Here is a 13041-nt window from a genome sequence, read left to right as displayed (position 1 = left end):
GAGAGTGTTACTATCAGAACTACTTGAGAATGACTGATTGACATGATACATTTTGTGTGTTAGGCAGGAATCCTGAGCAGGATCTTCCAGCAGCTGAGACATGAAGTTCTAAGGGGTGACACTGGGGTCTTGGAAATGCTGATGCACATCATGGCATTGAAGGGACCACCAGGATCCCAGACCTTCCCTCCCTACAAAGTAATGAAAATTCCGGAATGTAAACTTCTGAAAACACAGAGCCCTTCATTTACTTAGTACTTTTTGCATCTCTTATGTTTCATTTACGTTTGGTATGTACAGGCACTCAGCAGGCACTCACCGAATAAATTAAGACAACCCAAGTAAATGCAATGATGCATAGTAAAGGCTACAACAAAGGCGGATTTGTTAGAAAAGGAAATAGTTTCATTCTTTCTGGTGGGATTTAAGCTATATCTCAGAGAGTCACAGGTAAAGAAGACAGAAGTCAGACAGGATCCCAGGCTTTGAGGCATGAAGCGGCATCGTGGGGGCTGTCACTGACATGGTTTTTCTTCTAAGATTACGGCATCTAGAACCAAGGAGCAGAAGCTTGTGCTGAACTTGGAGACCCTAGACATCAGGATAAGGTTCTTTGACTTATCGCAAGCTTTGGAATACTTTGAGGAACATGAAACGCTCCCATGGAAATAGAACTAGTGTTCTGTGCTAACAGTAAAATATCTGAGATCAGAGCCAAATCAGTGGTTGCTGCAACAATTTATGAAAGAAGGATTTGATTAAGGAAGTGATGACAGCAGACACTTTGTACACCAGGGTGGTGTGAGTCTGTGTATGAGGTGTGCCCCACCTCCGTGTGTGTGTGTGTGTTGGGGGGGTTGATACTAGGTCACACTCTACAGTCCTAGATGGCCTGAAATTCACTATGTAGACCTGTTTGGCCTCAAACTCACGTATATCTACCTGCCTCTCTACTGGGTACTGGGGTGAAAGGCATGTGCCATTATGACTGACAGGTGATAAGAAAGTTCCATTGGCCTGCTCTTAGGAACCTAGCACCTGCTTATGTCATCAGCTGCTCCCACTGTCACCAGGTGAGCCAGGTGTGTGCTGAGGATAAAAAGGATCTCTAGCCGCTCCAGCTCTTGTCTGTTCTCTGTTTGTGTCCCCTCACTCTCCTCCTCTTTCCCCTCTCTCTGCCCTCATGGCTCTCTCAATGCTCCCTGTCTACATGTCCAGTTTTCTATCTCTATCACTTCCCCAGGTCCTCCCTTCTCGCCCCTCCTCCAATAAACCTCTTTTATACCATGGCATAATTTTGCCTGGGCCCACCAAAGGTACCTCCCCTCTCAGAATTATATTTGGTAGCATTGCCCACTGTGGGAGTTGGACACTGAATTCTGGTCCTTTGCAAGAGCAACAAGTTCCTAACTACTGAGTCATCTCTTCAGCTCTGTTTTGTTTTCTTTAAGGCCAGGTCTCATATCTGTTTATCTGGTTAAACATTTTTTTGGATTTATTTATTTATTAATATTTATTTATTTATTTGTGTATGGGTGTTTTGCCTACCTACAGATAGGCATGTCATGTTCTTGCCCAGTGTCTTCAGATGTTAGAAGAGGGTATTGGATCCCCAGGGCTAGAGTTACAGGTGTTTGGGAGCCATGATGTGGGTACTGGCAATCAAATCCAAGTCTTCTGGTAGTGCAAAAGGGGCTCTGAACCCCTGAGTCAACTCTTCAGCCCTGTTTAATCTGCTCTTTAAAAGATAAAATTAGTACAAATGTAGCATCCAAATCCTTACTACCAGCGTTGACTATTGTCCACCAAGCTCAAAGTCTTACATCTGTGCAATGCTTGATACTATTTTTAAATTGTTTCTGCCACCTCAAGTTCAGCATTTTCCTTCCCATACTTCCTCTTGTAGCTCATATCATCTTCCAATAAATGAAATTAAGAACCTTATAACTCATCCTTCACCAATGGTTTGAAATAAATGGCCACTTCCTTTCCAGTTTGAGAATTTACACCTAGCCAGTTGTCTGTGCTCCGGACAGCTCTCAGTCCGATCCTTCCTGTTCTTGGGGGTGGGGCCGAGTTAACCACACAGGCTCCAGACTTTGGGAGCCAATAAGAAGGCTGCAGCAAGCTCATCTGAGCACTGTTGCAAGAGCCTTTAATACCTTCCACCCACACCCCCATTGGTTCCAAGGAAGCATCTCTTCTAAACAGCAGTTCCTGATTGACTGGCATTATTTGTACCAGCAATCCTTGCTCTCTCAGGCAGTCCTCAATTAGGTCCTCCTGCAGAAATGCTGGTGTCACAGGCAGTCCTCAATTAGGTCTTTCTGCCAGAGATGCTTTTACAGCTGCACAGCCCCCAGCATTTACATAGAGGCAGCCCTGCTATGGTAGCCTCCTACCCAGTTTCTGGTACTGAGCCTGATTGTTCTCAATGAGATTATCTTTCACTTAGTATCTGAAATATCTTTCTAATGAAGAATTTTGAGCCAATGATCACTCAGCCAGACACTGTGAGAGCCACTACTACCAGCAAGATAAAAGATGGACTCAGTTTGGCAAAGAGACCCAGGCTCTGAGGGTACTAGTTAGTTCATACTGTTGTTCATCCTAAGGGGCTTCGAACCCTTCAGCTCCTTGCGTCCTTTCTCTAGCTCCTTCATTGGGGACTCTGTGCTCAGTCCAATGGATGGCTGTGAGCCTCTACTTCTGTATTCATCAGGTACTGTCAGAGCCTCTCCAGAGACAGCTATATCAGGCTCCTGTCAGCCAGCACTTGCTGGCAAATATGAACTAACGAGTATCCTCAGAACTCCCAGGGACTAAACCACGAACAAAAGAGTACACATGGTGGGACTCATGGCTCCAGCAGCATGTGTATAGCAGAGGATGGCCTATTTGGTCATTAAGGGGAGGAGAGGCCCTTGGTTCTGTGAAGGTACTATGCCCCAGTGTAGGGGAATGCCAAGGCCAAGGAGCAGGAGAGGGTGGGTTGGTGAGCAGGGGGAGGGGGGGAAGGAACAGGTTTGTTTTTTTTTTTCCAGAGGGGAAACTGGGAAAGGAGATATCATATGACATGTAAATAAAGAAAATATCTAATAAAAAATTTTCAAAAAAAAAAAAAAAAAGAGTCCCAGGCTGTCATTCTGGAGCCCCAGCCCAGACCTGACTGACAAGCAGGAGAGGGTGTCTCTGTAGTCCCTGTACTTGTGATCTTGCTTTCTTTCTATTGCAATTCCTGTTTTCCCCTTTTGTTCACTCTTTGATTAACTAACTAACTCCTACTCATATTTTAGAGCATTAGATGTTATCAAGTCCCTTACTTAGCTTTGTAAACCCAGTCTTCACCTCCCTTGGTGGATGACTGAAATTACTCTGGACTGTCATAGTTCTCTTGTACACATTACAAGTGGATGATCTTTACAGTGATTGAAAATATCTGAGTGTGCCGGGAGGTAGTGGCGCACGCCTTTAATCCCAGCGTTTGAGAGGCAGAGGCAGGCAGATTTCTGAGTTCGAGGCCAGCCTGGTCTACAGAATGAGTTCCAGGACAACAGAAGTTATACAGAGAAACCCCTTTTGAGCTCATTGAGACGAGAAATGATCCCTTGTGCCCAATTGTACCTTTTCGTTAATATAGTACCTGATTCACAGTAACTGCTCAAAGCTTGTTCAACTGCAGTAGACAAATACAACGGTTGAGAAATAAGTGGGGTCCATACAGAGAGGTATGAGATGAAAAACTGAGATGTGTTATGCATTAACTTTGAATTGCCTATGAAGAAGGCTGGTCAAGAAAAAGGCTGAAAGAAGTAATAGAAAATGAAGGGAGAGGGGGCTGGAGAGATGACTCAGCAGCTAAGAGCACTGGCTACTTGCTCTTCCAGAGGTCCTGAGTTCAATTCCCAGCAACCTCATGGTAGCTCACAACCATCTGTAATGGGATCTGATGCCCTCTTCTGGCATCTGAAGACAGTGACAGTGTACTCATATAAATGAAATAAATAAATCTTAAAAAAAAAAGAAAATGAAGGAAGAATAATACTGAAACTATTTTTTATTAGCAGATGGTTAAACAGAGCGAGTTAAACAGTGTTCAAGCAAATGGCATTTAAAAAAATCCCAAAAACCAAAAATAAACAAAAAACAAAAAAACCCAAACCAAACCAACCAAACAACAACAAAAGCACAAGATGTATTTGCTGGGAAAGTAAATACAGGATTTGCAGCAAACACTAGAAATATCTCATTGCCTTCTTAGATATAGATCACTGCATCTCCTAAGAACTCAATCATATACTTGAACTTCTTTTCTGAGGCAAGGTTTTAGACACTTTTACCGTCTTTTTCGTGCCTGTGTGAGCAAGCCCTGGTGCAGGAAGATGACTGCGGATTGGGCTCGGATTGGTTGTTGCAGTATCATGGCTGGTGGAGCCCAGGGAAACACGGCTCAAGGTAAGGCTGTCCACACTGCGAGCAGAGTAATTGTAAACCATCTGGAGGAAGGCCGATTTAGTGTTAGTCTTCTGCTTGTAAAGAATAACGTAACACTTGGGGAAGAATGTACAGCAGAGAATCCCATAATTGGATATAAGAATGACTATAATCTCCACAGCGGGCAAATACTTGCCGAAGGTGGTTGTATAGACCGGGATGAAGGTGATCCACGCTATGAAGTAAATCAGCATCCCAAAGGTCAGGAACTTAGCTTCGTTGTAATTCTCAGGAAGCTTCCTCCCCTTGAAGGCAAATACAAAGCAAATGAAGGCCAGAATTGTGATGTAGCCCAGCATGGTGCCAAATGCCAGGGCTGATCCCTCCTCACATTCCAGGATAATGACTCTAGGCAAGGAGATATTCTCTTCCACCGTAGGTGCTGCCAGGACCAGCCAAAGAGTGCAAATGACCACTTGAATGCCCGTGCAGGTAAGAACAATGGGGACAGGCCTGTAGAGGCACTTCAGGAATGTTGTCAGCTTGGGGTCGAAGCTGAAAGCTAGCAAAATTTTCAGGGACTTCGTCAAAATACAGGAGACACAGAGAGTAAAGGTCACACCAAACAGGGTCTGCCTGGTCTTGCACGCGAAGTCTTGTGGTTCTCCGATAAAAAAGCCCGTGCTGGCAAAGTTAAGGGCATGACAGACAAGCATCACGTAGCAGACCACTAATCCCCCGAATGACTTCACGACAGGTGTCTTCCCATTTCTTGTGAATATTATGCCAATGGCCAGAACGAAGGCGATTCCAAGTAGGGAGAGGGCAATGAGGAGGAGAGCCAAGAAATCATCCCAGTCGAGATACTCCACTTCCTTTTCGAAGCACATACTGCTCCTTACTGGGGCCCAGTGAGTTTCATTGTTGCATAAAAGGCAGTGATCCATATCTAAGAAGGCAAAGAGATCAGTTACATTCTAACCATTTAAACTAGGCGGTTGTCTTCAATACTGGATAAAAAAGCAAGTTCAGGGAAAGTCATATTTAGTTACTTATAATTATATATATTATGTATCTCTCTCTCTATATATAATTAGTTACTTATAATTAGTTATTATTATTAAACCTACACAGAACCCAGATAAAGTGGGAGAGGAAGGAAAATGGAAGAGATGAGCAACACGGGAAGGAAGCGTAATCGAGGAAGTCAGAAGGGTAGTTGGAGCAAGGTTCTTCAGGAAATATGTCTACTCCAGAGAGACACCAGTCTCTCAGGAACTTGCTATCACTGGCATCCATTTGGGGACCTTGTTCCTAAACGTAGTTTTGGAACTACACATAGCTCAAGACCATCTCCTCCCTCTATGGCGATGATTCTTGTAATCCTGTCCAACTCTACTGTGTAAGACTATACCTGAATCGGTCTCTCAAGGACAAAACCAAGCATAGGGGTGGTGGGTGTAGCTCAGTGATAGAACAGTGTGCTCTAAAGGGGCTAGGGCTGTAGCTAAGTGAGAAAGCATTGGCCTAGTACACCCAAGGCCCAAGATTTGATACCCAGAATGGAAGAGAAAGAAATCTATAAAACAAGAGTTAAAACCTGGATTAATAGACAGAAGAGAAATAATTTAGAGCTAGCATTGTGGGCGTGGTGGAGACTGCCGTGTTACCTGTTTCGTTACTGTAGTGGTTTTCAGGGCAGCTCACGCATTCATAGCAACAGTTGTGTTGACTTCCTGTGGCTTTCTTCATCTGACCAGGACTGCATTCCTTGGAGCATTTAGATAGAATTTGCTACAGTTAAAGAAAAGAAATCCAAATAATTTAAAAAGAGAATTATTCTAACCATTCTTCACTAAGTAGCATTTTTTTTTCATCTTTTTCATAGTATTAAAGTTTTGGGGCCGTCTTAAGAAGCAGGAGCTTAAAATATGCAAAATATTTTGGATGATGAAAACTACTTAAACTTCTTTTTCTTCTCTCTCTCTCTTTCTCTCTCTTTTTGACAGGATCTCACAATGTAGCTATGGCTGGTATAGACTTCATTATATAGAACAGGCTAGCCTTGAACTCACAGAGATTCACCAGCCTCTGCCTCCAGAATCCTAGGATTAAAGCATTCACTACCATGCCTGGTAACATTTACTGCTTCTATAGGCGAGTCATGGAAACTAGCTCTTTCAAAGAGCTTCCAGCAGAGGGAAAGCACATATGTCTAATGCTGGAAAACAAAGTGAGTGTCTGGGAATTTCTGATTCCAGGCTGAAATTCTGCAAGAAAAATAGGACTTTTGTATTTTTTTTTTAATTTAAAAATTTTAGTGCTTAAAACTCTGTCTGTGTGTCTGTGTATGAGTCCCTGTGTTTGTCTCTCTGTGTATGAGTCTCTTTCTTTCTCTTTCTCTCTGTCTCTCTCTCTCCCTCTCTCTCTCTGTCTCTCTGTCTCTTCCTCTCTCTCTGTCTCTCTCCCTCCCCACCCCACGCCATGTGTGTGCCATAAGAGGGTGTTGCACTCCTTGGAGCTGGAGTTACATGTAGCTGTGAGTCACCAAGGTAGGTTCTAGGAAATAAACTCAGTCCTCTGGAAAAGCAGTTAAGTCACTGAGTCATCTCTCTAGCCCATAGACTTTTATACTTTTAGAAGAAAGTTCTTAAGAATGGATACCTTTGAAAAACAAAGCAATGAGATATTTAGAATTTAAAATTATTAGAATGTATTTTCAAAAATCCAAAATATATAAATAATATTTTAAAAAATATTTTATTTTTGATAGCATTAAATGTGGTATTTTTTTATTTTTTTTATTTTTTTTATTTTTTTTATTGATATTATATTTTATTAGGGTAAGGTTTTGTCTACCGAGCTGTTTGTAGAAATGGAGAAATGGAGAAATGGAGGGCCTCAGATCCTCTGGATCACCAGTTACAGGTGGTTGAAAACTGTCCTGTGTGTGCTGGAAACTGAACTAGAGTTCTGAGAAAGCAGTATTTCTTTTGCAGCTGAGTTCCTACAAACTCACGCTTAAAAAAGAAAAAAAGAAGTCTCTATTGTCATTTCCTTCTCTGATGAGTAAAAATTCATGTTTGATTTCTCCTTTGCTCTCGGCCCTGGTCACCTGTTCTGTTTTATCCAATGCATATAGGCTTCTCCGTAGAAGCTCTGTTGCGCTGTGCCTAGGGGCAGCACCTAAACTGAATCCCAGTTTTGAAGTCATCAGACAAAAACCAAACAAGAACATCAACAGGGTAGATGTCAGGTAGAGTGTCCCAGGCTTCTTTGCTGCCCTTCCCACACCTGCCATTTTAACATATGACAGCTGTTTTAAATCCTGAGCCTACATGCTCCCTTTTCCCAGATTCACAGTAAATGTCCCAGCAATACTGTACTCTAACCAGACGTCATTGGTTGATGATATTGGAAGACAGGTGTTGGTTATATCTATCTAGCTCCTAAAATCTCTTTAGGAATCTGAGTGAGGGATCCAAGAACACACTCTATGCTTCCGAAGGGAGTGGAAGGCTTCAATCACTAAGTAGGGATGTGACTCCAACAGTGACTTCCACCCTGAGGTCTCACAGACCTTAGAAGCATGAACTGTAATAAAATCCAGGGCCTGGGTCTTCAGCTGCTCTATGCCGTGGAGGTCAGCCAGGATGAGAGTGTGTGCAGCATTCTCCAGAGAGGTTCCTGCAGAGGGCCTCCTCACACAAGACCTTCAAGTCCTCAAGGACATACTTGTGAGCAGCTCCTAGCACACCAGTAGCCATGGAGTGGTTGTGGAGGTGTGGTGCCTTCTCCATGTAAATGAAGCCCATCATCTCCTTGAAGACTTGGGGATCCAGATCATGGATCTCAATGCGGTTTGTTAGGCTCTCCTTCATTTCATGTTGAAACATGGCTCTGAAAACTGGAGAGCGAGCTGCTAGGATGGCCTTGTGAGCCCTGAATTCATGGCCAGCTACCAACAGGGAGCAGTCTGTGAAGAGGGAATTCTCCTATAGCTTCCCTAGGTCATCTGTCAATATGTGCCTAAGTTCCTTGACTACAGGTATCATGGTCTGTCCAGACATGCTAAAGGCAGCTCCTATTATGTTCACCTTGCAGCAGAGGGTGAGCTGGTCTTCAGGACGAAGCCACTGCTGATAGGAGAGGAGGAAATCTCGAGGGATGAACTTTCTGAATCCCCACTCTTGGTTTGACAGAAAGCTAATGACATTCTTGCTCTTCATACTTTGATATTTCTTTCCGTGGGAATTTATGATCCAGAACTCAAACTTTGCCCAAACTGGGCTCTCTGGACAGCTGAGCAACACCAGGTAAACTGACAGGTAATCTTTGCTTTCTTCATCAACCCCATTAGTGTATATTCTCAAACACCAGGCCACTTCATCCTTGTCCCCTAATGAGAACACTGGGCTTTGAATTTTTCTCCGAATTCTCATGCAAAATGAAAAGTTGCTAATGGTCCACTAATAGCAGAATTTCTGAACCCTGATAGATGAGGAGCCCCAGCTATTGACTTCCATATCTCCTGACATTTCTGCTGGAGGGAGTTTGGAGGTTAAAGATAATCACAGAAGAAGAACTAGAAGTTATTTATTCCTCCTCTTAGTCCACAAGGTTTGAAGTCTCAGGCGTTCTTCAGTATATGCTAGAATTCTGAAGGAATAGGGTCTAATACCAGTGGAAAAAATGGACTGGCTACTAAGAGGAGAGCAAGCAGGCAAAGACCAAATGTGGTATTTTAACATATCACACAATGTGTACCAATCAACTCCATACACCCTTTGCTCACCTGTAACTTTTTTTAAAAGAATTATTTACTTATTTTACATATGTGTGTATACTGTCACTATCTTCAGACACACCAGAAGAGGGCATCGGATCCCATTGCAGATGGTTGGGAGCCACCATGTGGTTACTGGGAATTAAACTCAGGACCTCTGGAAGAGCAGTTGGTGCTTTCAACTTCTGAGCCGTCTCTCCAGCCTGTTCTCCTACAACTTTTAACAATAACTCCTCTATATTCAGCTTGGCTATTTAAGGTTTCAAATATGAGACAGAACATATGGTATTTGCTTTTTTGTGCTTATTTCTCTTAAACATAATATTCAAAGTTCTTCTCATCTTTTTACAAATAACAAGATTTCATTCTTCTCTATAGCTGAATAATCTATTTTGTGTGTGTGTGTGTACCATATTTGCTTATAGATAATAGTTAAATCATTATGAAAATTTAGATCATAATTATGTATCATTAGGAGGGACAAAAGTGCAGCCTTCCTTCTTAGGAACACTCTACTTTTCCTTCCTCTTTATGAAGAGACTGGAAATGCATTCTAGAGTCCTATATGCATAACTTTGAAATAAAAATTGATGTATAGTTATTTGAGGTTTTGGACAGTGACAAGTGACACTCCAAGTAGCCTGTACCTTGACAAGTACATCTTGAAATCTGACCAAATGATCCCAGGTATTGTTGGCTTTTTACAATAGCCAAGATATGCGTGAACCTCTCCACCATGAAGGCAGACGTGTCTTCTCATTGGTAGCAGTCTAAACCTTCACTCTGGAGCCTAAAGCATCACTCCTCTGCCTCAGCGCAACTGCCTCACAGGATCACAGATCCTGTCAAATGGAAAATAGAGATAATTCTCCTAACAACTAAAAAAACAGTGCTTCCGGCAAAAATAAAAGAGAACTCCCCTTCTTACTCAGTGAGAAAGGGAGGCAGAGTGTGGTTTAAAAGCCCAGTGTGTGAGCGGCAGTGCTTAGTCTAAGGCGGGCTCGATCAGAGGGTGACAGACAAAGCTGTGATAACAGAGAAGAAAAGGAAAGATTGAGGGCACAAAGGATGGCTGTATTTCTGCCTCCTAAGGAAACTGTCTCCCACTTTCATAATCTATCTACCAGGAGAAATGTTGTTGAAGAAACTGGGTTTCCAACATTACTGCATTCATTCTTGCACTCACTAAATATTTTCTGAGTGATTGTGAAGTATGCCAACCATGGTTCAAATTGGAGCCATGGCAGAGAATGAGACACAGAATCCTTCCCTTCAAAGGTCGTCAGTTCTAGTTAACCAAGTTAACAATGAATGAGATAAAAATAAGCAAAATGGACAAAAAAGGAGATGGTGCCCACTGAGGAGAAAAAAAAAAAGACAGGAAAGTGGACAAAAATAGATGGCTCTATGATACAATGTTTCCTCTCTCCCACCCTTCCCCTTCTTTCTCATTTCCTTCTTCCAATCTTTCTTCTTCTTTCCTTTCTCACTCTTATTTCTTCTGGGGAGCCAACACAGTGCTAAACATGTATGTGACAACCGAGCTACATTGTAAGTTTATAGGTGTTTTTTTTTTTTTCTTTTTTTGAGGCAGATTCTCACTGTTAACTGAGGCTCATGATTCTCCTGACTCAGCTTCTCAAATCTGGGATTCCAGGCACTCGCCACCATCCTGGCTCAGGTGTGACAATTTTAAATAGAATTGCAGCAGGTGCAGAGCACTTGCATTAACAGAAAGGAAGGCACATATGAGCGAGAGTGGGGACTGTGGAATTACAGGTGAATGGAAATTAAGGGGAAGATGGAGGGAGACAAGGTGTTGGTGACAGAACAGTTTTTAAGAGGCACTAGCTTTTACCTGGAGAGGAATTTGGTGCCCTGGAAGAGTTATGAGCAGAGAGCTGCGTTTTCCAGGATGATGTCTTAAAAACAGACTGAAGGGGTTTGAGTGTAGGTGGAGCAGTTCCAAAGCCCACATTGACCTTGATGAGAAGCTGCTGTAGCTTGCACTGGTGGGGTAGTGGTACAACCAGTGGGTAAAATGGTAATCATCCTTCAGACTCACTCTGGAAATTAAACTTTCAGTGGGTCTGCGGTATGAGGAATGTGTTGTGTGACACATCAGCAACAAGAATCCCATTTTGGTGCCCCATAGACAACTGACAATGGAGAGTTGCCATTTTCCGAGATGCAGGAAAGAATATCAAGAGCTTTGTTTTGGAGACGGTCAGTGAGGAGAACCATCAGGTAGATATCCACGTAGAGATGCCAGCGAGGCAGTCGGCACTTATTTGAGTTAAAAGATAAAATCAAGAAGCTACCAGCCTCCCACAGAATGACATTATTTAAAGACAGGAAGGAGCCTGATAAGGTCACCAAACAGACAAAAAAGAACAGAGCTGAGCCCAGGCACCCCAGTGTTCAGAGGGATTGGAGAGATAAGGACCCAACAAAGGAGACTGAGACATGGAGGCTAGACACAGGGGAAATCAGGGGAGTGTGGAGTCTAGGAAGCAAATGAGGCCTGCGGTGTGGAAGAAAGAATAAATGCCTGCTAAATGAATTATGATGATATTTAAATTTCGTGTAAGTGAGCTAGAGAAACAGTTTTGATAGATTATAGGCAGCTTGAAATAGAATAGAAGGAAACGGCTTGGGTAGCAGCAAATGGAAGAGGGTGTGCGAAATCTATGCTACTGTTGCTGTTTGAATACCGGTGAATGCAGGCTTTTACCACTCTGTGGACAGCACAGAAGAGAGGATCACGGAGGATGCAGGAGACTGCGAATCCTGAAACAGCAGAGCAAAGCCTTAAACAAGGGAAGGGGTTGGGGCCCACTGGTAAAGTAGAAGTGAAACCCGAGGAAGGGGCACAGCAGCCCGTCCACAGAACCAGATGGAAGCACGGGCTGCTATCGGAAGCACTGCAGTTCTTCTTTCTCTTATTGCTTCACTGTTTGTAGAAGAGAAAGTACGATCAACTAAAGATGATGGAACGAAGTCAGAGAAGACTATAGAATGGCCAGCTAGCAAGAAGAGAGATTTAACGCTGCTAGGCAATAGTCTGACTGATTGCCCAGCCACACTGACGGTCCACTGGATCATTGGAGATCATAAATTCAATGTAAAACTAGTGAGCTATAGAAGGTTCGTATCCCCAGAGGCTCTATGCCAAAGTGTTATGCAGCTGGGCACAGAATTTAGAGAAGGAATGTGGGAGAGTGGGCAGTGAGGATGGATCTATTGCCGGAGGCTCTGCTGGAGAGCGCGACTTTCCCAGGGGATACACTAGTTGACCTGAGTTCAGCAAAACAGCCTAAGGACAAAACTCACCTTGAGTTTCCTGAATTCACGTTTTGTTTCTTGGTTTGTGGTGATGAAGACATCACGCTGCAGGTCATATTCTGCCATCTTTGTGACAGTCATGAGGCCGTTGGTCTCCTTCCAGAGCACCACATCATAACCAGTATTTAAATCCCCGTGGGCATCAAAGTGAAATGAATTCCTTCCATCAGTGAACGTCACGTTTTTCAGCACAGCGAGTAGCTGTGAAAGGTAAAAATTGTGGGTGAACAGTGAACAGGAGCATTTGCAATGCATCTTTTAGCCCCACAGTTTCCTGGCAACAGTCAGGTAGGTGTGCCTGACTCACTATAAAAGGGGCTGCTTGCCCCCTCCTCTCTCTCTTGCTCTCTCTTGCTTTGCCTCCCTGCTCCTGCTCTGTCCTCTCTCCCCTTCCCCCGTATCTCTCCACATGCTCATGGCCGGCCTCTACTTTCCTATTCTCCTCTCCTCTCCTCTCCTCTCCTCTCCTCTCCTCT

General features: G+C 43.3%; 1 protein-coding gene and 1 pseudogene across 3 annotated transcripts in view; both read right to left on the bottom strand.

Moving 5' to 3' along the window:
• Positions 1–4266: 4266 nt before the first annotated feature.
• Positions 4267–13041, bottom strand: part of Gprc6a (G protein-coupled receptor class C group 6 member A) — a 16395-nt gene continuing 7620 nt past the window's right edge. Inside the window, exons 4-6 of one of the 3 annotated variants that reach the window (XM_031347426.1) lie at positions 12554–12766; positions 6105–6228; positions 4267–5383 (exon numbers count right to left, since the gene is read on the bottom strand). In XM_031347426.1, the coding sequence (XP_031203286.1) occupies positions 4293–5383; positions 6105–6228; positions 12554–12766 (1428 nt within the window). In that variant the 3' untranslated portion in view covers positions 4267–4292. The remainder of the gene's footprint in view (positions 5384–6104; positions 6229–12553; positions 12767–13041) is intronic. The other 2 variants (XM_031347428.1, XM_031347427.1) reach the window with 2 other exon arrangements.
• LOC116074692 lies at positions 7884–8972 on the bottom strand (annotated as a pseudogene).

Source organism: Mastomys coucha, unplaced genomic scaffold, assembly GCF_008632895.1.
Source record: "Mastomys coucha isolate ucsf_1 unplaced genomic scaffold, UCSF_Mcou_1 pScaffold3, whole genome shotgun sequence".
NCBI lineage: Eukaryota > Metazoa > Chordata > Mammalia > Rodentia > Muridae > Mastomys > Mastomys coucha.
The sequence above is the reverse complement of the archived record's forward strand: the minus strand, read 5'-3'. Positions and strand labels throughout refer to the sequence as shown.